The sequence below is a fragment of the Rhinoderma darwinii genome, chromosome 1, assembly GCF_050947455.1.
Source record: "Rhinoderma darwinii isolate aRhiDar2 chromosome 1, aRhiDar2.hap1, whole genome shotgun sequence".
In the NCBI taxonomy this organism is placed as follows: domain Eukaryota; kingdom Metazoa; phylum Chordata; class Amphibia; order Anura; family Rhinodermatidae; genus Rhinoderma; species Rhinoderma darwinii.
The window spans coordinates 39,801,990-39,825,943 of NC_134687.1; the positions used below are offsets into that span (position 1 = coordinate 39,801,990).

Consider the following 23,954-nt stretch of genomic DNA (forward strand, 5'->3'; position numbering starts at 1 on the left):
ATACTACACCACACAGGAGAGCTGACCGCTCCTCTATACTACACCACACAGGGGAGCTGACCGCTCCTCCATACTACCCCACACAGGGGAGCTGACCGCTCCTCTATACTACCCCACACAGGAGAGCTGACAGATCCTCTATACAACACCACACAGGAGAGCTGACCGCTCCTCTATACTACACCACACAGGAGAGCTGACCGCTCCTCTATACTACACCACACAGGAGAGCTGACCGCTCCTCTATACTACACCACACAGGAGAGCTGACCGCTCCTCTATACTACACCACACAGGAGAGCTGACCGCTCCTCTATACTACACCACACAGGAGAGCTGACCGCTCCTCTATACTACACCACCACACAGGAGAGCTGACCGCTCCTCTATACTACACCACCACACAGGAGAGCTGACCGCTCCTCTATACTACACCACCACACAGGAGAGCTGACCGCTCCTCTATACTACACCACCACACAGGAGAGCTGACCGCTCCTCTATACTACACCACCACACAGGAGAGCTGACCGCTCCTCTATACTACACCACCACACAGGAGACCTGACCGCTCCTCTATACTACACCACCACACAGGAGAGCTGACCGCTCCTCTATACTACACCACCACACAGGGGAGCTGACCGCTCCTCTATACTACACCACCAAACAGGAGAGCTGACCGCTCCTCTATACTACACCACACAGGAGAGCTGACCGCTCCTCTATACTACACCACACAGGAGAGCTGACCGCTCCTCTATACTACACCACCACACATGAGAGCTGACCTGTCCTAGAAGCAACAGTTTAATTTCCCTGCAACACAACCAATGGCAAAATGGAGCATTGCACAACTCATTGAAATCAATGGGTTGTCTGTGTAATGGATGGATATGTCAGGTCCTCCAGATAGACAATCACTCCTTTTGGCCACGCTATGCTCTTAGCTAATGGATGGATAAGGGTCCTGTAGGGGGTGCTCTTTTAATTTAGTATTCCCTAATATGGAATTTGGAGATGGGTTTCCTAGCAAGACAACTCCTTTTTAAGTCCCCGGTAAGTGGAGTACAACACAAAATAAAGGTCTTTCTTATGATGTCGCATCCCTGGTCTTCTGCACATTCAAAGATATATGGTACAGAACAAAACTCCTGCACAATCGGCTTGTGTCAATAGATCACGTGACTGGACAGACATGACGTCACAATGACGACCTTTACCATTATGTGAACAATAAGACTGGATTTCTATATAGATGAATAGATCTAGTCATGTTAATATGCTGATACAATTTTTATGTTACTCTAATTCATATAACGGACGCTGCTTTATCAATCGATCATCCCTTTCTCCTGCCTTGCTTTAAAACTGTTGCTAGGATTTTAGAAAATCGTATTTATTTACTGTCCAAACAGCTATGACCGCACTTTACCCGGCATGTTGCACAACTGACTCTTCAAACCTTTTAAATTGTCCATTACTGCCCAGTTATTGAGTTGTGTGTTTTTAGTGTATTTTTAGTTTTGCTGTTAGTGTTGGTCGGCTCTGAGTTACTGTTGCTAGCTCTACAGAGCTCACATGAAATAGTCTGGGGACACGGTGCACATGTGGCAGAATACCTGCGCCCGCTCCTGATCAGCAGCTCTCTGATATTTTTATCAGCGTTTTGATATAGCCCCCCTTCCCCACACCCGGACATTCATCATGTATATTGAGAATTGAGGCTGGGTAACTTGCAGTGCGGCACAGATCATTCAGAGGAATAGATGAAGTGGAAGCCCTTCACTCGCACACAATGGAAGATTTACTACTCATATTGTACTTCTCCTTCTTCATTTGCCTCTGTGCTTTAGTCTGTCTGTATTTTTCGGGATGCCAGGAGCTGACCTATAAACATGACGGTAAAGGGCGCACTCTCTTAATCTATACAATTTCTATGTACGTCAATTAGAATTTGCCTTATTCGCTTCATAAGAATGTGTGTAAATTTCTATAGATATGTATTGTATGATGTGTGTCAATCAACGATCTTTGATCTATACATTTTTGTGTTGCATACAGGTGTGGCCGAGGCGAATTTGTTGTTTTAACACTCTAGAGCAGCGTTGTTTGTTCACTACGATAACTCGCAGAGTAAAGATAATGCACTTTTGTTTAGTCCTATGTAAAACTTCATTGTGATATTACAGTGCGTTGTACCAGGTGACAAACTCAGCCCCTCTACATCTGTACTGCATATGTCGTTTTATACATTGTGTATTTTTGTCATTTATTGACCTATTGGATTATGTTAGTTAGTAGTGATTGTGGTCATGCAGGAAGTGTGTGTTTTGGTGTTTTAGCTTTTACTTGCTATAGGAAGGGTGAATTCCTACGTCAAGGATTTAAAAAAAACAAACGTTCGTACTTACCGAGAACTTCCCTCCCTGCCGTTGCCTTGGTGACGCGTCCTTGGTGACGCGCCTCTCTTGACATCTGGCCCCACCTCCCTGGATGACGCGGCATCCTGTGCTTGGAGCTGTCACTTGGACTGAATTGTCATCCCGGGAGGTCAGACTGGAGGAAGAAGCCGGGAGTTATCGGTAAGTCAGAACTTTTTTTTTTTTTTTTACACGTTCATGTATATTGTGATCGGTAGTCACTGTCCAGGGTGCTGAAACAGTTTAACTCTTTCAGCACCCTGGACTGTGACTATCTCCTGACGTCGCGTAGCGGAAATTTTTTTGCCGGGTTCGGTCAAAACGAGTTCGGCCGAACCCGGTGAAGTTCGGTTCGGTTGTCCGGGTTCGCTCATCTCAAAGACACTCTGTTTGGATGTTTGTAAACAGAAAAGCACGTGGTGCTTTTCTGTTTACATTCATCCTTTTGACAGCTCTTGCGCGAATCACGCAGTTTGCACGGAAGTGCTTCCGTGCGGCATGCGTGGTTTTCACGCACCCATTGACTTCAATGGGTGCATGATGCATGCAAAACGCCGAAAGAACGGACATGATGTGACTTTTTTTCAGCGGACTCGCGCTGAGGAAAAATCACGGACATGTCAGCACGGCCCCATAGACACATATAGGTCCGTGCAAATCACGCGCGTTGCATGGACGTTTTTCCCGTTCGTCTGAATAAAGCCTTACAGTACATATCTCTCTCTTGATTTTTCTCCTTTAGGACGCCCATTCATTCTTAAAGGAACACTAAAATGAATTTACAATGTTATGCCTTGGGCAGGGGCGGAGCATGACACAGGAAGTCTCTTTAGTGTTTTATTTCTATCACGCTCAGCCCTTTCAAGCCCTATTATAACACAATACAGTGGATCATTTTTGCCTGGAGTGTTGCTTTAAAGGGGTAATTCACCCAATAGTGATCTGCTGGAATCTTGTTGCCAGAGAGGAGCTGAGATAACCGTAACACAATTTGATCTCAGCTGTTAAGTGACATGAGTGCGATAAATTACATGCAGAGTCTAACAAGGAACCAGCAAAATTCTTGCATTCACTTTAGGTATGACTGGAGAAGAAAACATTACAACTCAAAACCAGTGCAAAATATTTAAAGGAAAGTAATTTTGTCCGAATTGCCGAAATCCAAAACTTTTGGTATAAGCAGTGCGTGAATTGGCAAAATGGTGTCTGCCAGTCGCCATTTCACGGATTAAAGCGGGGAGAAAACGTAAACAAAAAAAGTATTACTTCCCCTGGTCTCTAGTAGCAACGCGTCCATGCCGGTCACATGGGACAAAACATTGTCCTCTCTGGAGGCTGGCAGGGACGCATCACTACGAAAGACCAGTGAGTATGGTATTTTTTAATTTTAGGAGTGGAATTGCAATTGCCCCAATTGTCCTGTCTGACGCTCCGATTTTTTTTCCCTAGGACTGTATTTAACTTGGATACAGTCCTAGAAGATGTCAAAGTCACAGGTCAATCGGGGCACCTGCGATTCGTGGCATATTCTATCGACCCGGCCCCATTTTTGGGATATTTGCTTATCTTTATTTACAAGTTTTGAGTTTTAACTTTTTGTGTAACTTTCCTTGAAATCTTTTTTTACCGAACGCCTGTAAATGTTACTTACCATTCTTTGTGTAATTTGCGATACCATGTAGGTAGCCGATATGACGTCTGTGGGTGCTTGTTAATTATTGTTTTGGTTGGGGTTAATGACACTTGATGCAGTGTGATATCATCTCATATAATGCTCTGGGACACCCGCCATGTCCTCCTGGGTACAGTAACGCTAGAAACGCCTCTGCCAGCTGTCTCCCTGCAGCATAGAGCCGGTCATCATTGTGACAGGTCACCAGGTGCTTAGGATAATAGTAGTCACAACACATTCACTAGCAATATGGGGATGTTCACACGCGGCAGATTTGTTGCAGACATTTCTGAGACTGGCCCATTTATCTGAATGGAGTTTGAAGAAACCCATGCACAGGCAGCAGAAATGTATAAGCAGGCTTTCTGTTGCAGAAATTTCTACAACAAATCTGCCATGTGTGAATTTACCTTTTACTCCCATGCTGCTCATCCATCTAGTGATGGCAATAATACAATTCCTTTAATCCGGCATCTGACAGTCCAGGAATTATCATAGTCCGGAATGTGTTACCAAGGCAGTCTGGTTTCTCACAAAACCAGAAAACAAAGTTCTAACCGCATATATATTGTTATATTGGACTGTCTTTATAGATAATGTAACGGTCTCTACAACTGTATACAAACTACAACTCCTATCATGCTCTGACAACCGCAGACTGGAAATTGTAGGTTCACAACAGTTAGAGAGCAACCGGTTGCTGACCTCTGCCCTAACTGTCTGATAATCCAGAATATTTTATAATCCAGCAACTATAAAGTCCTGTAAATGCCACAATAAAGGGATGTTCCTGCAATAGTTTTCATGATTGATTGTATGTATGTATGTATATGGTAAAATTTTAGGGTATCTACGCCCCCCCACCCCCCAAAAAAAGTGCTCTTCATGTACAGGGTTAAATTAAGCTTTCCCTTTTAGCTGAAGAAAATCTGTTTTTAATTGAATTATCCTACAGGAATCTCTTCACTAATACCTTTAGTGATCCTTTGCCTATATATTGCTAATTACAAATAGTAATCCCTTTTGATCCGGCATCCAATAATCCAGCACACTTTATAATCCGGCGCTTGTTTCTAGCTCAGAATTGCAGTATAATGTTTTGTTTCGCAGAAGACTTAAAGCTTTATTGCAGGCTTTATCGTCTGCTTTTACAAGTCCCGTTCATTTACTTTTCTGGATTACAGGAATTGTACTGTATAGAATAGAAGCTTTATATTGGATTGCTCCAGATTCTGATCATAGGTAGATAATTAAGAATTCCGATTTCTGCTTTCTCCGCGTATGGGGAAGGTTTTAGATAAAGGTCGGGCCGTGCTTTCCGCTGAGTAACCTGTGGATGTCATTTTTAGAGGCATGTTGTGGAGACGTTTTTTGGATTTGATGAAGAATCCGTTGATTCAGAAACCTCATCAGTCACCTCGTACAACACCGATAAAACGGACCGGACACCAGCAACGCCCGAGGAAGACATTGAAGATGTAAGTCTCTTCTCCTGCCGCTGTAGACATTTTACATTACTTATGCTAATCACGTGAACAGTTGTATGATAGGTGACCTGCCCAATATTTGACTGCTGGTCCAACATCCGGGGCCCCATACCACGTCCCCTTCATTCTGTACACTGGCAAAGCCCAGAGAATATAATTGGGGCCCCTACATTGTGCTGATCTGCACGGGTCCCGGAGGTCAGACCCCCATCCATCAAATCGTAATGAAGGATCATATGCATAGGCCATTACTGAAGTCCTAGAGGGACCCCCTTCAAGGGTATTTGGTGGAATATCACCCAGCAGGTGCACTGCTCTGTAGTGAGTGACATCATCTGTAGCATGGAGAGCCATGATGTCACCTCCTAGTTACCGTCCCTGTTGCTAGGCTACCGCACACTGCTTGTGTATGAGATTAGTCACACACTGTACAGCAGAGCCACTTATTATCTACATGCAGTGATTTCTAGGATTATACCACAATTGCAGGTGTTTGTTTTTCCTGCAAAAAGTGGTTCAATGACAGGAAAGGTTTCTTGATCTAATTTTATAAGAAACCTGTCATTTTACATGAGGTCAATGGCAAAAAATGTTGCATCGCAAAGCCTCATTTATCAAAATCATCTGACAGGGAAACGGGTTGCCCATAGCAACCAGCCAGAGCTCACCTTTCATTTTTGAATCTACTGTGGGAAAATGAAAGCTGTGCTGTGATTGGTTGCTATGGGCAACAAGACCAAAATCTTCTAGACACTGGAGACTGTTAAAAAAACATGCGGCCGACACGGTCACTGCGTTTTGTGATTTTTCTGTATTTTTTTGTGTAGAAATTTTTATAACTTTTTTTGATTTGCTGCATTATTCATTCCCCTTGAAGAGCACGCCTAAGGAAGAAGCTGATTTAAGGTTTCGTCAGCTGACCCGAGAGTACCAGGCGCTGCAGAGAGCGTACGCCTTATTGCAAGAACAAGTGGGAGGAACGCTGGATGCAGAAAGAGAAGCCAGGGTAAGTTTTATGTTCAACCTATAAACCTGGGCAACAGCCGGCCGTCGTCCTCTCAATACCATCCTGTAGAAGACCATCAGGTTATTTAGAACTAGGTTCAGCAGCCATTGAAGGGTTAATGCAGGAAATACCATAAGGTTACATTGTCCATTTTTATCCATAATCACGGCAAAGAATTTAGCAGTTTTACCACAATTATTAAAATTGCGGCAAAAATCCACTACAAAGCCATAAAAAAAAAAACCTCATGTACGGAAACTCCCGAACTTTTAATGTCAATCTGGGCATCCTTCAACCTAAAACAAGCTACTATAAGTGATCCATTAAAGGGTATGTTCACACGGGCTATTTTTAGCTGTCTTTCGGGTCGTAAACATGCTGAAAAATCGGAAGCAGAACGCCTACAAACATTTGCCCATTGATTTCAATGGGAAATACGGCGTTCTGTTCCGACGTGGCGTTTTTTTATGCCTCAATTTCACAAAACGGCGTGTAAGAAGACGCCCCGTAAAAATAAGTGCATGTCCCTTCTTGAGCCGTTCATGGAGCCGTTTTTCATTGACTCAATAGAAAAAACGCTCCAAAAACTTCTGTAAAAAAACGCAGCGAAAAACGCTAGTTTGATTAAAAAATGGCCGAAAATCAGGAGCTCTTTTGGCTTGAAAACAACTCCGTGTTTTCAGCCGTTTTTGGTAAGCCGTGTGAACATACCCTAAAACACGTATTCTGAGTAAACGAGTGATTCTCAGTTGATGGGACTGGCGGGAAAAAAAAGCCAAGCGCTATACTTGGCTATGTCCGTCTTTCCCATAGGCTTTAAATGATCGACCGCTGCTCCATTCAAACTCCTCTTCACTGCGGTCATGCATTGAAGAGGTACAGGGAATTCGGGACCCTCGTTCTTGTGGATAGGTGCTAAATGTCCATATTCGGGCAACACCTTTAAATACCTAATCTTCCCGTCTCCTATGTAGGTAGAGGGGGAGATGGGATGAAGTAAAAATACGGGTTGCAAAAGTGTTCATACCCTTTAAAGAATGAAATAAAAAAAATCGTGGCTTCGATCATCTATAACAAACATTTTATTGAGACTCCTCATTTACATTCTCCCCTAGAAGAACATGGCAGATATACATTCGTCTTTGTACATAACAGCCGTTTTTGTCTTGCACAGACCCGGGAACAGTTACAAGCCGACCTATTGAGATGCCAAGCAAAGATTGAAGACTTGCAAAACTCTCTGTGTGACAAAGGACAGGTAACCGCAGGAAAAGCCTCTCTGGATAAGCCGGTGTCTGTGCTTCTTTGCGCTATGGTTTTCAGTCTTGTATCTTGGTTGTGGGCAAAGTATCTGTAAGAATGTCATGATTTTATTTATTTTTTTTACTATTGCAACTAGCTCCTTTTTAATAATAGATAAATGGCTAAAACAACAAGTAGTGTAGCTAATGTGTAGCTTACAAACCATCCTGTGCAGCTGTGTGAAGGGGCCGTGCGCTCCGGCCAGCGCCGCATCCCTTTCTTTGTTTACCAGGCACAGCGCCGTACATTTTGTAGTGGCAGTGCCTGGTATTGCAGCTCACTGCTGTTCCGTTTGATTCATGTAAATGGGACTGAGCTTGTAAGCAGGAAAATGGGCATCACCGAATGGCAGGTCTTGTGGGGCGTTCCCAGGAATGCAGTGGTTAGTACCTACCAAAAGTGGGCCAAGGATGGACAACCGGTGAAGCAGCGACAGGGTCATTGATGTATGTGCAGGGCAAAAGAGCTACTGTTGCATAAATTGCTGAAAAAGTTAATGCTGGTTATGATAGAAAAATGTCAGAACACAACATGCATCACAGCTTGCTGCTAATGGGATTAGGGATCTGCAGACCGTTTTGAGTGCCGATGTTGACCCCAATCCACTGATAAGTGTTCACAATGGGCACGTGGACATCCGCACTATATGCAACAGACGATGGCTGGGTCTGATGAATCACGTTCTCTTTAACATCATGTGGACGGCCGGGTATGTTGCTTGCCTGGGGTAGAGATGGCACCAGGATGCACTATGGGAAGAAGACGAGGCGGCGGAGGCCGTGTGATGCTCTGGACAATGTTCTGCTGGGAAGTCTTGTGTCCCGGCATTCATGTGGATGTTACTTTGACACGGACCACCTACCTACACATTGCTGCAGACAAGTACAGCCCTTCATGGCAATGGTATTTCTTAATTTCAGTGGCCTCTTTCGGCAGGATAATGTGCCCTGCAACACTGCAAAAATTGTTGAGAAATGGTTTGAGGAACATGACTAAGAGTTCTGGGGAATTCCGAGGCCAAATCAACATCTTGATCTCAATCTAATCGAACATCTGCGAGATGTACTGGAAAAACAAGTCCGATCCTTGGAGACTCCACCTCACATCTTACAGAACTTAAAGGATCTGCTGCTAACGTCTAGAGGCCATATGTGCAGTCCATACCTTGACGTGTCAGAGCTGTTTTGGCAACACAAGGGACCTACACATATTAGGCAGGTGGTTTTAACCCCTTAATGACCAGCCTATTTTAGACCTTAATGACCAAGCTATTTTTTACGTTTTTCCATCGTCACATTCCAAGAGCTATAACTTTTTTATTTTTGTGTCGACGTAGCTGTATAAGGTCTTGTTTTTTGCGGGACAAGTTGTATTTTTTAATGGCACCATTTTGAGGTACGTATTATTTATAGATTAACTTTTTTTGGGGGGGATAGAAAAAAATCTGAAATTTCGCCACACTTTTTTGCATCCTAAATCTACGCCGTTTACCGTGTGGTATAAATAACACAATAACTTTATTCAGCGGGTTGTTACGATTGCAACGATACCAAACTTGTATAGTTTTTGTATGTTTTACTACTTTTACACAGTAAAAATTCTTTTTTTTCTAAATTATTTGTTTTTGTGTCTCCATATTTGAAGAGCCGTAACGTTTTTATTTTTTCGCCGATGCAGTTGTATGAGGGCTTTTTTTTTGCGGGAAGACTTGTAGTTTTATTGGTACCATTTTGGAGTAGATGCGACTTTTTGATCACTTTTTAATCAAATTTTTTTTAAAGTCCGGATTCACAGAAAACAGCCATTTTTCCGTCGTTTTTTATTAAATTTTTTACGGCGTTCACCGTGCGGATTAAATAATGTAATAGATTTATAGTCCGGGTCGTTACGGACGCGGCGATACCAAATATGTGTAACTTTTTAGCTTTATTTTGGTTTTTAATAGTAAAGCAGTTTGTGAGGGGAAAAAGTGGGTTTTTCATTTTTTTGTATTAACTTTATTACTTTTTTTTTCACTTTTTAACTAGTCCCACTAGGGGACTTTACTATGCGATTCTCCGATCGCTATTATAATACACTGCAATACTTCTGTATTGCAGTATATTACTGCCTGTCCGTTTAAAACGGACAGGCATCTGCTAGGTCATGCCTCTGGCATGATCTAGCAGGCATTCGCTCCAGGCAGACCTGGGGGCCTTTATTAGGCCCCTGGCTGCCATTGGAGACACAGACACTCGGAGATCGTATCGCCGGGTGTCGGTGGGAGAGAGAAGGAGCTCCCTCCCTCTCTCCAAAACCACCACGATGCGGTGCACGCTATTGAGCAACGCATTTGAGGGGTTAAACGGGTGAGATCGATACTGATATCGATCTCACCCGGCAGAGCAGGGACGCCCTCAGCCCTCAGCTGCCTCTGGCAGCTGAGAGCAGGGAGATTTGACAGCTCCCTGCTCTGTTTACTTATTCCGATGCCGCGACGTAAAAAGTCTATGGCATCGGAATAAGGCCCGTTAGTGACCGACGTAAAAAGACTATGGGCCGGTCACTAACGGGTTAATGTTATGGGTGATCGGTGTTTGTGTTCTTTGTTTATCTAGAGATATCCATTATTATGTCTTCCACCTGAGATTTTAAGGGGTCATCCACTATGGACAGTCCTTTTTTGTTAGATGTCCCCGCAAATAAACTGATCAGTGTGTCCCGTTGCTGAAACCTTCAGCGATCATTTGGAATCTGTACGTGAACTTTCAGCAAGCGTTGAATTTTTCTGCATTGCCACCACAGGAGGAATTAAGCATTACATAGTGCCTATTGAATAAATGGCCTATCTTTATTATTCACAGGCTAACTAGCTCCTTCTGGCTAATTGATGGAAGTTTGAAATGAAGGACTCTTCAGTCCTAATTTACAGGAACGTGTAGAAAATTGTCCGTTTTGCGTCCTAAATATTTTTTTTTTTAATCCTTATGGAGTTTGTATCCTATTCGTATGAGGTCTTTCATTTAATTGAATTGGGCCATTGAGTACTCTGCCGTCTGTTGTGGATTAGGACAGCACATGGACCGAAAATCCGTTCGTGTAAGTTAGGCCCAACTCAGAATTCCCTAATACAGTATTTGAGAGAGTTTTCTGCCTTATTAGAGTTTCCATTGACATAAAATCTAAAATATTGGTAGTTTTATTAATAATGGCTTAAAGATATATAGCCTGCCGCGAGAGGCGCTAGACTGAGGATGTGCCAAAGTTTTCAATGACGTGCACGTGTCTGAAACAGAGCCTAGTGTGCCAAATCTACCATTCTTTACACCACCTATTGTGTGATATACTTTAGACCGGTATTCTGCGCTACAAAACTGGTCAACACCCGTGATAAACACGGCGCATTTCACAACTTGACAAATCCATGGCCATATTCTAAGAATGCGTCTCAACGTGGCGAGCATGCTGCAAATAATTGTTCTTTCTGGCACACGCATTAATAAATTCGGCCAACAACCTATTCGCCGAGAAAATAGGAGCACGAAACGCCAGAACAGAGACTCAAAGACATTAATAAAACTGCCCCAGTGTCTATGTAATGGTTGTTAGTCAGTAGCTGGTTCACAGTGCCCCACAGTTGGGTTATGATATGACAGAATCCTCTTCTCCGTTGTGGCCTTGGTAAGGGTCTGGAGGGGTTTACCTGAAGATCTGGCCTTTATCCTTGTAAACAGGCATTATATTATATTCCCATTATTATTCAGTGGCTGTGCCCATACATAATGAGACTCTGTTCGTGTATAGCAGAGAATCATTGGCAAGAGAAAGCATCCAAACCCCCTACACGAGAGCAGCCGAGCTGCCGGATTCTCCGTCTTTTCTCTTACATAAGACCTAGTGTGCAGTTGAGTTGCAAAAACTATTACCCTCTTGAAATAATATATTTGTACTATTTTTGAAAATTACATGTAATCCTATGTCACCCTAGAGGTTGTTATACTGTAGTATTGGTATACTGTACTACTGATGTCGTTTTAATACTATTGTATGCGTAGTTCACTCAGTGCCCATGTTGACCCTTCTACAATGGGCACGTGAGCACCAGAACTGGAACGTGGAGTAATAGAAGAAGGTGCCCGGTCCGATGAATCACGTTTTATTTTACGTCATGTGGACGGCCGAGTGCGTGTACGTCACTTACCTGGGGAAGAGATGGCACCAGGATGCACTATGGGAAGAAGACGAGCCGGCGGAGGCCGTGTGATGCGCTGGACAATGTTCTGCTGGGAAACCTAGTGTTCCGGCATTCATGTGGATGTTACTTTGACATGGACCACCTACCTACACATTGCTGCAGACAACTACACCCCTTCATGGCTCTAGTATTCCCTAATGGTAGTGGCCTCTTTCAGCAGAATAATGTGCCCACCACACTATGTAGGAATGGCTTGAGGAGCATGAGAAAGGGTTGACTTGGTCTCCAAATTCCACCGATCTCAATCTTATCAAGCATCTGTAGGATGTGCTGGAAAAACATGTCCGATGCACGGACGCCTCAACTCACGACTTACAGGAATCAAAGCATCTACTGCGGACATCTGGTTGCCAGATCCTGTGGAGTCCATAAGGCATTTGTATGAATTAAATAAGACCTGTTCATGATACAGAGTGATTACCAGTGTGTTATGATGTGAATATATAAAACTAGGGATTTTCTGATCAATCAAACTGAGAATCCTAGAGAAATCTTCTGAGGCACCAAGTTGTATGATCTGTCATCGCCACCTGTTGTACCTACTCTTTGTCAGCATTATGGTAAGGCCACACCGTGCGGCCATGTTACGTTTGGCATTTTTCAATAGAAGTCAATGGTGACATTTTTATTATGGATAGACTGCTTTTATTATATTAAAATGTGTTTTTTGTGCGGTTGACCGCATCTTCATATTGTCCGGCCGCATGCGGTTAATGACCGCGCTGCCAATGTTGTTGTTGAACTGCTTGCATTTTTGCTAATGCATTGTAGTGAACGATATACAGGAAGCACCGAACAAACTTCAACACCAGTGAAAACTATGTCCATAAACTATGTGCGTAAAAAAACCGCAACAGAATGGCAGCATTTCAGAGACAAAAACACACGCGGTTGACCGCATGCGGTTTTCAAACGAAGCAAAACCGCATCGACGACCCACCGTGTGGCTTTACCCTGAACAATTATAATACTGCCGCAGTTTATCGATATAAAATGTTCTGCAACTTTACAAATATTTTTCTTATTTTAGGCCCCATGCGCACAACTGTAAAATCGCCCGTTATTACGGGCCCATTCATATCTGTCCCACTGACCCCTTCACGTATATCTACTGGAGGGTGTCTGTGCCGTAGAAACCTGCCGAAAAAAAGAGGACATGTCCTATTTTTTTATCTTGTGGACTGCTCCTATACTTTATAATGTTATAATATAAATATTTAAAACGGGTCGTAATTACGGGTACGGTCTTGTGCATGAAGCCTAAATGTGTATTGGTCAAGTTTTATATTTTCTTCAATATTTATATCCAAGCAGAAAAAAAGCTGCTTGTCCTCAGAAACATGGCAGATTTGTTGCCGTTTTCAAAACCCCATTCACATGTAGCAGATTTTACAACTTCAGATCTAAAGGCATGCCTAATATCTGCAGATTTTCTGCTCTGCGGAAAAATCTTCATTTTGTAAAGGGTGAACTCCGCAGAAAAATCCTCATGTATCTGGGTGAGATAATTGTCACTTAAAGTGGTTGTCTGCTGTGGACAATCTCTACTTGTTAGAAAAGCTCCCTGAAAATAAACTGATCACGAAGTGTCCTCCTGCTGGGACCCCCAGTAATCCGCTGTAATCTGTTGAGAAACTTGGCAGTACATGTTCAGTCTTCCTGTAGCGCCACCACAGGGGAAATTAAGCATTACACCAGGGTTCTCAAACTCGGTCAGGTAAATGGGCCGCACATAGAAAAAATGTGAAGTTGACGGGCCGCATTACTTTCAAATTTGATAAAATACAAATTCTTGTTAATCAGTTAGTTATTTGAACTTCTATAACAATACTACATTACCTTAATACTACTACATTACTATAACGCTATATTACTATACTAATACTACATTAATATAGCAATACTACATTATAATATTAAACATTACTATAACCATGCTACATTACTAGAATGCTACATTACTATAGTATTATTGTAATGTAGTATTAGTATAGTAATGTAGCATTCTAGTAATGTAGTGTTAGTACATTACTATAATAATACTACACTACTATAACAATATTACATTACTATAACAATACTACATTACTATAATATATTACTATAATACTACACTACTATAATAATACTACATTACTATAACAATACTACATTACTATAATATATTACTATAATACTACACTACTATAACAGTACTACACTACTATAATAATACTACATTACTATAATAATACTACACTACTATAATAATACTACATTACTATAATAATACTACCGTACATTACTATAACAATATTACACTACTATAATACTACATTACTATAATAATACTACATTACTATAACAATACTACATTACTATAGTACTACAATACTACATTACTATAACAATATTACACTACTATAATACTACATTACTATAATAATACTACATTACTATAACAATACTACATTACTATAGTACTACAATACTACATTACTATAACAATATTACACTACTATAATACTACATTACTATAATAATACTACATTACTATAACAATACTACATTACTATAACACTACTACATTACTATAATAATACTACATTACTATAACAATATTACATTACTATAACAATACTCCATTACTATAATAATACTACATTACTATAACAATACTACATTACTATAATAATACTACATTACTATAACAATATTACATTACTATAACAATACTACACTACTATAATACTACACTACTATAATAATACTACATTACTATAACAATACCACATTACTGTAATACTACATTACTATAATACTACATTACTATAATACTACATTACTATAACAATACTACACTACTATTATACTACATTACTATAACAATATTACATTACTATAACAATACTCCATTACTATAATACTACATTACTATAATAATACTACATTACTATAACAATATTACATTACTATAATACATTACTATAATAATACTACATTACTACATTACTATAACAATACTCCATTACTATAACAATACTCCATTACTATAACAATACTACATTACTATAATACATTACTATAACAATACTACATTACTATAACAATACAACATTACTATAATAATACTACATTACTATAATAATACTACATTACTACATTACTAGGACAATACTACATTACTATAATACTACATTACTATAACAATATTCCATTACTATAATACATTACTATAACAATACTACATTACTATAATACATTACTATAATAATACTACATTACTATAATACTACATTACTATAACTATATTCCATTACTATAACCATACTACATTACTAGGACAATACTACATTACTATAACAATATTCCATTACTATAACAATACTACATTACTATAACAATACTACATTACTATAACAATACAACATTACTATAACAATACAACATTACTATAACAATACTACATTACTATAACAATACTACATTACTATAACAATACTACATTACTATAACAATATTACATTACTATAACAATACTACATTACTATAACAATATTCCATTACTATAACAATGCTACATTACTATAACAATATTCCATTACTATAACAATACTACATTACTATAATACTACATTACTATAACAATATTCCATTACTATAACAATACTCCATTACTATAACAATATTACATTACTATAATACTACATTACTATAATAACACCGTAAATTTGCGTGTTTACTCCACATGCTTATTTTAACAATCCAGTTTAAGTGTCGCTACATGCAGTCTAGCTGCTCAGTTGGCAGCGTTTGGCAGACACAAGAATGTCGAGATTGGTCAGCCCCTTTTTAGATAATACCACAGTGCTCTCTGTAGCTGGTGCCACAGTGCCCTCTGTAGCTAATGCCCACTGTAGATGGTACCACCCCCCCCTCCATAGATAGCTCAATTGGGGCTCCATCTACAAGTGGAATCCCCAGCCAGAGCAATGCCAACGCTAGGGCCGGGGATTCCTCTGCTGGAGGAGTCCCTGAAGTCACTGTCCATATATGCCCTCTGTAGATGGTGCCATATATGGACAGTTAATTCAAAGGCTCCTCCAGCAGAGGAATCCCCGGCCCTAGCATTGGCATTGCTCTGGCTGGTAGATTCCACTCCTAGTGGAAGCCCCAATGGAGACAACTACAGTGAGGGGGGGGGGTAGCACTGTCAACAGGGTGGGGCTGTGTGGCCATTTCTCACCTACCACCAACGATCCAGCAGCGCAGGAGAGAGACTGCACCCCTCATGACGTCATGGTGCGCTCCTCCTTCGTCCTGCTCTCTCCTCTCCCAAGGGAGCTTCAGTGCATCGCGGGCCGCAGGTGGCAGCCTCAGGGGGCGCATGCGCCACTTGTTTTGAGACCACTGCGTTACACCGTACACATTCATATCAATGTGTTGTCTGTGTAATGCAGACAGGTTCTCCAAAGCGAAAGATTCTCTTTACAACCTCTCTCCACTATGGCCATGAGATTAGGATTAACTCAGAATTTCCTAGTATGGTATGTGAAAATGGGTTTTCTAAACTAGACCACTTCTTTCAGTTGCAGAAATTTCTGTAACCAAATCTGCCGCATGTGATTGCACCCTTATACATACACTTGTGTTAAGAGACCTGCTGGTTTTCGGATATTTTCTTGAACTTTTTTTCTGTCTTCCTTAGGATTCCAAATGGGTGGAAGAGAAACAGCTGCTTCTGAGGAAAAACCAAGCCTTGTTAGAAAAGGTACTGTTCGTCTCCTCTTGATCTATTCTGGCAAATCTCTATCACGCGTTTCGTGTAGTGTTCAGGAAAGTTAATGTGGTATTCACGTTTATGGAATTATTCCCCTACAGTGCGTGAACAATTAGATTGTTAGGGTCCATATGTTAGGCCTCTAATGACCCTGTTCGTTGCAACTAAAAAAAAAAATGACTTGGGGTCCATTCAGACATTGCGGTTAAGGTGCTGTTAGAACCAAATAAAAACGCAATAAAAAAAGGCATTCATTATTACCGCAATTTGATATGTTTTTTGATGCAGTAGCGTTTCAAACACAAATATATCGAAAAAACGTGCCAAATCGCAGTAAAAATGCATGTGGTTTTCAAATGTTTTAACTGCACCTCAACCTCAACGTCTAAATGACTCGTGTGTGGAATTTCTGTTGCGATTGAGACTTACTAATCAATCTCACAAGCGCATGACGACAAACTCAAATAAAACACATGCTTTCTTTTCTAACACATTGGGGGAGATTTAATTATTAATACTCCAGTCTCAAAGATAGACCGTATAGAACTAGACAAGACAGGCAGAAACTGCGCCAAATTTATCACCGTGTGCATGCTGTGTAATAAATTTTGCTAGACGTGTTAGACACTTTTTTTGGCTTGCTCGGCAGGCTTACTTGACATCAATATTTTGCACAAAAAATATGGTGCACGTCATTAATCTGGCGCATTTTAGGATGCACCTTTTTTCTAGACACAATTTTTTTTATTTTTTATAAATCTATATATAGGAAGGGGCAAAAAGTGTTTAAAAGACACAAAAAATTCAGTGGATGGCATATAAGGAAGTTTTTTTTGGGTATATTGTGTCCGATTTCTGGCGCATTTTGCTTAGTAAATCTTCCACATTCAATTGTATGCAAAAGTTAAAAACCACCCCGGTTAATTTATGTTTTATAGATTTTATTTTTATTTTTGGATAAGGTAGTTCTTGCAAAGCTAAAGTGGTAGTCTAAAAGAAACACTAAACCTAGATGCCCACGGGTTTTATCAGTCTGTAGAATTTTTTTTTGCAATTTTATTTTGTTGGGGAAATTTTAAGTTTTTCTTTAAAAACATAGGAAAGGGATGGGTATGGAAGGACAGTGTCGTGGAAGTCGATGGCTCAAAATATATTAGGCAGAAATTTAGACGAGTGTTCTAACAGACACTCTCACGCCAGGCACTTCATCCAGCATCCTAATCAGGAGATTATATACTGATTTATATATCGAGAGAGGAGAAATAACACACAGACGCTGCTGATATGCTCAAAATAGTCCTCTGGAGGTTTATTTCCAAACTCGATTATAATATCATTCAAATGGGGCGTAGACTTGAGGTTAACCAATCAGAGGCAATGTGACAATAACTCTTATTCAGCCAATAGCATACAATGAGAATATTTCAAATACATAATTATAATTCATTAAAATACTGACATCCGGTAAGACCTGGAGACAAACATATAATGGGCAGTTGTTAGTGGTTTGTTCTCATGGGGGAGTTTGTTGCGATAATGAGAAATAGTTGCACTTTGTCTGGGCGTTCAGCCAACCCGCTACAATGGGCTATGAAGGCCATACAGTTAACGCATGAAGATAAGATGTTTCTTTGAATTATATAGCGGAAAGTTCATTACAAAATGGAGAATACTTATTTTAGTAATTTGGCATCCTGCTTGATAGTAGAGAAAGGAAGTGAAGTGGGTTAGGAGTTACAAGGTATTCGAATACAAATTGTAATAAGAGCACAAAAGGGAAACTAAGGCCTCATGCACACGACCGTAGCCATGTGCACGGCCGTGATTTTCGGATCGGCCGGCAGCGGAGTTTCACCCGCGAGCCGCCTGCAAATCGCGGGCCGTGCACATGTCCATTATTTTCTATGAGCCTGGACCTCAGAACACGGCCGTAATAAGACATGCCCATTCTTTCTGCGGTCCAGGCTCCTGGGCCATGCACGGACCATGGAAACCACGGTCGTGTGCGTGGCCCCATAGAAATGAATGGGGCCGCAATTCTCCTGTGGATTTTCGGGGGAATTGCGGCCGCAAAAGCACGTTCGTGTGCATGGGGCCTAACCGGTCTCTGTCAATCTGAGTTTGAGATGTAGAAAGGCATGACCGATTTTGTACAAGCTGAAAAAATTGTATGGTTGAGGATTGACATCAAAATATTCCATAATTATGAGTTTGAGAGAAGACGGACACCTCACCGGTCACAGAAGATTAGTGAGATCATCAGATTTTTGTGCTTTAATCCACCCGTCCCAAATCGTGACGTATTTATCTAGATTTTGTTGTGTTTTTTCAAAGGACTGTAGTAAACAAATGTCATTATTCCATTCCGAAATAGTTTGTAGAATTTTCTATGTGTTCCTGAGGGTGGATTCACACAAAGCGTTTGTATGTTGCTGTGGCCAGATGTTAGCTTGAAGTGAATAGGGAATTATTAAACAAACTACAAACGGTGTATATTCTTTTATTTATTTTTTTGTATTTGTTAAGCAACGAAACGTACCATGTTACACAAAAATGAAGTGTTTTTAGATGTGTTTTTTGGGGGCAAAAAAACGCCATACAAAGTGTGTGTGACTGCGGCTTTAAACAGTCTTGTAGAGATCTTGCAGAGAACACAGGTATTTTCTTAACTTTTTTTCCATTTTTGGCTGGCCTACGGATGAGGGGTGGGGCCTACCTAATGGGGTGTGGCTCTTTTACTGTTCTACTACTGCAGCAAGAGTAGGGGGGGGCTGCTTTAGCAGCCAGTTTTTTATATATTAGAAATCGTATCAGCAGTATGAGCGATACTGTTGAATGAGCATACGTTCTAGAAATAATTTTCTTCGTTAATTTGGGAAAATTATGGGCAGAAGCAATAATTTATAAATTTTATTTTTTGGTATTTTGTTTTAGATATTTAAATTTGAACTGGACGAGAGCCTCCTGAAAAATGAAATCCAGGACGCCAAAGACCAGAACGAACTCTTAGAATTCCGCGTTCTTGAACTCGAAGTAAGAGATTCTTTTTGTAAACTGCCCCCGGAAACAGAGATTGCTTTTGAGTCTTGGATTAAATATATTTAGTACACTATGCTTCCTACAGCACATGGATATATGGGAGCGGGAAGTTTGACTACAGTCAGGGGAAGTGCTGGAAAAGAACACAGGTTGCCTTTTATACATTGCGAGAGAGATTCGTAATCCGCACGTGACTGACCTATGGGAGCAAATTATTGCACTTAATGTCATCGTTTTATTTTTTTTCACGTTTTTTTGTTCCAGTCGTTTAATTTTATGCATGTTTTATGTGATTGCTCCAATCGTCTAATTTTATGAACGTGAAAGTGCACACTGTGAAATTATATTAATTCATTTTAATGTCTTTGTATTTCAGCCTTGCATGTTTATCGCTCCTATTTTTTTTTTAACACGTGTGTGTGTATATATATGTATGTATATATATATATATATATATATATATATATATATATATATATATATATATATATATAATTTACATTGTTTTCAAATATTTTTTCATAATAAAAAAAAAGTTGTTTGCCTTTTTGGTGTAATTTTGTTTTCATTTATCTAATTTCCATTATGTAATTAAGGCTTCGTTCACATCTGCGCTAGGGCTCCGTTCTGGCGGAGCTTTCCGTTGGAACCGAGCACTGACAGACACAAACCGTAGGTTTTCATCACCATTAATTTCAATGGTGACGGATCCGGTGCCAATGGTTTCCGTTTGTCTCCGTTGTGCAAGGGTTCTGTCGTTTTGACGGAATCAGTAATGTAGTCGACTGCTCTATACCACCTATGGTGCAGATGTGAATGAAGCCTAAAGTGTATGTGAGTTTGTGTATATTTCATTTAACTTTTTTGTTTTTGTTTTTTGTTTTTTCATTCCAGCATGAAATTATTTAATTTCACTTTGATACTTAAAATACTAAAATGTGACATTTATGCACTCTCTTGTCCTGATATATATTTTTTTGATATGCATCGGTCAACAACTGAAATGGAAGACTGGGTTCACACAGAATTAACGCCATGGAACAGGCCTAAACATCCGTACCAAAATCCGTATGCAGATTTTGGTTTGGATATAGCTGCGGATTTACTCTTTGCATAGCAATGAATGAAATCTGCAGTTAAAATCTCCTGCATTTTCCCAACAGAACATGCGGCGGATTTGGAAATCTGAAGCATGTCTAGACTCTGTTATGGATTTTTTTTATGCTTACGTTGTACTGTTTTGCGATATTTCAGTGCAGATTCCCCAAACTAAATTTTGCAACAAATACGCGGTGTGTGAACATAGCCTTAGGCCTGATTTACACGAGCGTGTGCGTTTTGCGCGTGCAAAAAACGCAGCGTTTTGCGTGCGCAAAAAGCACTTGACAGCTCCGTGTGTCATCCGTGTTTGATGCGCGTCTACGTGATTTTCGCGCAGCCGCCATCATAGAGATGAGGCTAGTCGACGTCAGTCACTGTCCATGGTGCTGAAAGAGTTAACTGATCGGCAGTAACTCTTTCAGCACCCTCGACAGTGCATTCCGATCACCATATCGAGTAACCTGTTTAAAAAAAAAGAGGTTCCTACTTACCGAGAACTTCCCGGCCGTTGCCTTGGTGACGCGCCTCTCTTGACATCTGGCCCCACCTCCCTGGATGACGCGGCAGTCCATGTGACCGCTGCAGCCTGTGCTAGGCTTGTGATTGGCTGCAGCTGTCACTTGGACTGAATTGTCATCCCGGGAGCTCAGACTGGAGGAAGAAGCCGGGAGTTCTCGGTAAGTCAGAACTTTTTTTTTTATTTACACGTTCACGTATATTGTAATCGGAAGTCACTGTCCAGGGTGCTGAACCAGTTTAACTCTTTCAGCACCCTGCACAGTGACTGTCTCCTGCCGGGTTCGGTCAAAACGAGTTCGGCCGAACCCGGTAAAGTTCGTTTCGCTCATGTCTAAGACACTCCGTTCGGATGTTTGTAAACAGAAAAGCACGTGGTGCTTTTCTGTTTACATTCAGTTTGACAGCTCTTGCGCGAATCACGCAGTTCGCACGGAAGTGCTTCCGTGCGGCATGCGTGGTTTTCACGCACCCATTGACTTCAATGGGTGCGTGATGCGCGAAAAACGCACGATTATAGAACATATCATGAGTTTTACGCAACGCACTCGCGCTGCGCAAAATTCACGCATCGTCTGCACTGCCCCATAGAGTAATATAGGTGCGTACAACACGCGTGAAAAGCACGCGCGTCGCACGCGCGTATATTACGCTCGTGTAAATGAGGCCTAAGAGACATTTTAAGAAATTGGATGTGTAAGGCTGGAATCACACACGCAGTTTTTCTTGCTATTTTTTGAGTAATGGATACAAAAGGAAAGAGATATGAGTCTTTCTTTTATACTTGTCCTACTTTTTGCATCCGCTCCTAGCACTGGTTAATAAAACTGCATGTGTGAATCTGGCCTTTTTCAGGGATCGTCCCGGTCGGCCTTTGTACCAATGTACCAAGTAAGCACTTAAAGGGATTGTTCCGGATTACAAAGATATGTCTGCTTTCTTCCAAAAACCGCACCATACCTCTCCATGGGTTGTCTGGTATTGCAGCTCATGCCTACTGAAGGGAATGGGGCTGAGCTGCAATACCACACACAACCCATGGACATGTGTGGCGCTGTTTTTTATGGAAGCACCCATGTATTTCTAATCCTGCACAACCCCTTTTATATAGCAATTCACTAGTACTACTGGGAGTGCTCTGCTGGCTATGGACTCGATCAAGAAATACAATTTAAAGAAAAGGAAAGTTTTATCTTATAGAAATTCCATTCAAAAAGCTGCAACAATTTCAGATCCATGGATTTAGGCTTTAAAGAAAAGAAAAGAGAAATTTTGTAGGAATACGCCTACTAGTCAAGTGCGCACGCACCATAGAGGCAGCCCATGTGGCTGCTATTGGCACCCATTCTGGGTTTGCCTCAGCCCTATCTTGAGTGGGTGGTGAGAAACTGCACAAGGATGTGGTCTCTACATTGGTACATTTTCCATTTTCTTGTTTACCAACAGTCATTAAAATGGGACATGGGCACCAGGATGTGACTGGTGTCAAGCAGCAGCTTTTAAGCATCCTCATTTTTATCTTTGTTATGGAACGCCATGTTTTCTATGTACACCGCAGCTATTGGTATAATTTATAAAGGGCAAATTCAAAAAAGGGCAAAATTTTACAACATTGTCGACTTCTTAGCAATCAAATGGTATCTAGATACTAGACATTTCAGTTTGACTTTTCAAGTACAGTATGGCTAACCGTACCGGGTGTAACATTGGAATATTAGATATCGGAGGAGTTTATACACACTTGCCGTGAATGCAAATACGTCCATTTTATGTGGCATTGAAATTAAAATGTTTTAGCTCAGATTCGTTAGCAACCCCTTGACTTCCTTTTGGGGAGACCACCATTTAAAGAGGCTATGTCACCACATAATAAGTGGCCTATCTTGTACATAATGTGATTGGCGCTGTAATGTAGATTACAGCAATGGTTTGTATTTAGAAAAACTATCATTTTTGACGGAGTTATGACCTATTTAAGCTTTATGCTAATGACTTTCTTAATGGACAACTGGGCGTGATGTCTTATCAGAATCCTGACACTTTGCTAACGTTTGTGTGAGATTTACACCAAGGCAAGCGTAATCTCGTTTTAAATGACCGTTTACAGCGTAATCTCGCGAGATTACGCTTGTCTTGCTGTAAATCTCACACAAACGTTTGCGAAGTGTCAGGATTCTGAATAGACCTCACGTCCTGGCTGGAGGTCATGTATATTCACTGTCAGGACACTTGAGTAACGTGTGTGTGTGTGTGTACATAGTGATCTAGTAAGATTACTATATGCTGTGTAAATGAATGGAGAGAAGTTATGACGCTGATTGGTCAGCGTCATACACTTCTCTCCACAACGCCCACTTGGTCTAAAGTAAAAACACGGCCAGTTGGGCATTAAGAAAGTCATTAGCATAAATCTAA

At 40.8% G+C, this 23,954-nt stretch overlaps 2 protein-coding genes across 9 annotated transcripts in view; both read left to right on the top strand.

Annotated features, from left to right (window-relative positions):
- JAKMIP1 (janus kinase and microtubule interacting protein 1) overlaps positions 1 to 23,954 on the top strand; it is a 148,217-nt gene that overhangs the window by 80,152 nt on the left and 44,111 nt on the right. For all 8 annotated transcript variants that reach the window (XM_075857945.1, XM_075857937.1, XM_075857919.1 and 5 more), the window contains 5 exons: positions 5,445 to 5,573; positions 6,460 to 6,588; positions 7,763 to 7,846; positions 16,812 to 16,874; positions 19,818 to 19,916. In XM_075857945.1, the coding sequence (XP_075714060.1) occupies positions 5,445 to 5,573; positions 6,460 to 6,588; positions 7,763 to 7,846; positions 16,812 to 16,874; positions 19,818 to 19,916 (504 nt within the window). The remainder of the gene's footprint in view (positions 1 to 5,444; positions 5,574 to 6,459; positions 6,589 to 7,762; positions 7,847 to 16,811; positions 16,875 to 19,817; positions 19,917 to 23,954) is intronic.
- LOC142760497 (uncharacterized) lies at positions 1,647 to 3,200 on the top strand. Its single transcript, XM_075863695.1, has 2 exons — positions 1,647 to 1,904; positions 3,166 to 3,200. Exons 1-2 carry the CDS (start codon positions 1,799 to 1,801, stop codon positions 3,198 to 3,200), a joined length of 141 nt encoding a protein of 46 aa, XP_075719810.1. The 5' UTR covers positions 1,647 to 1,798.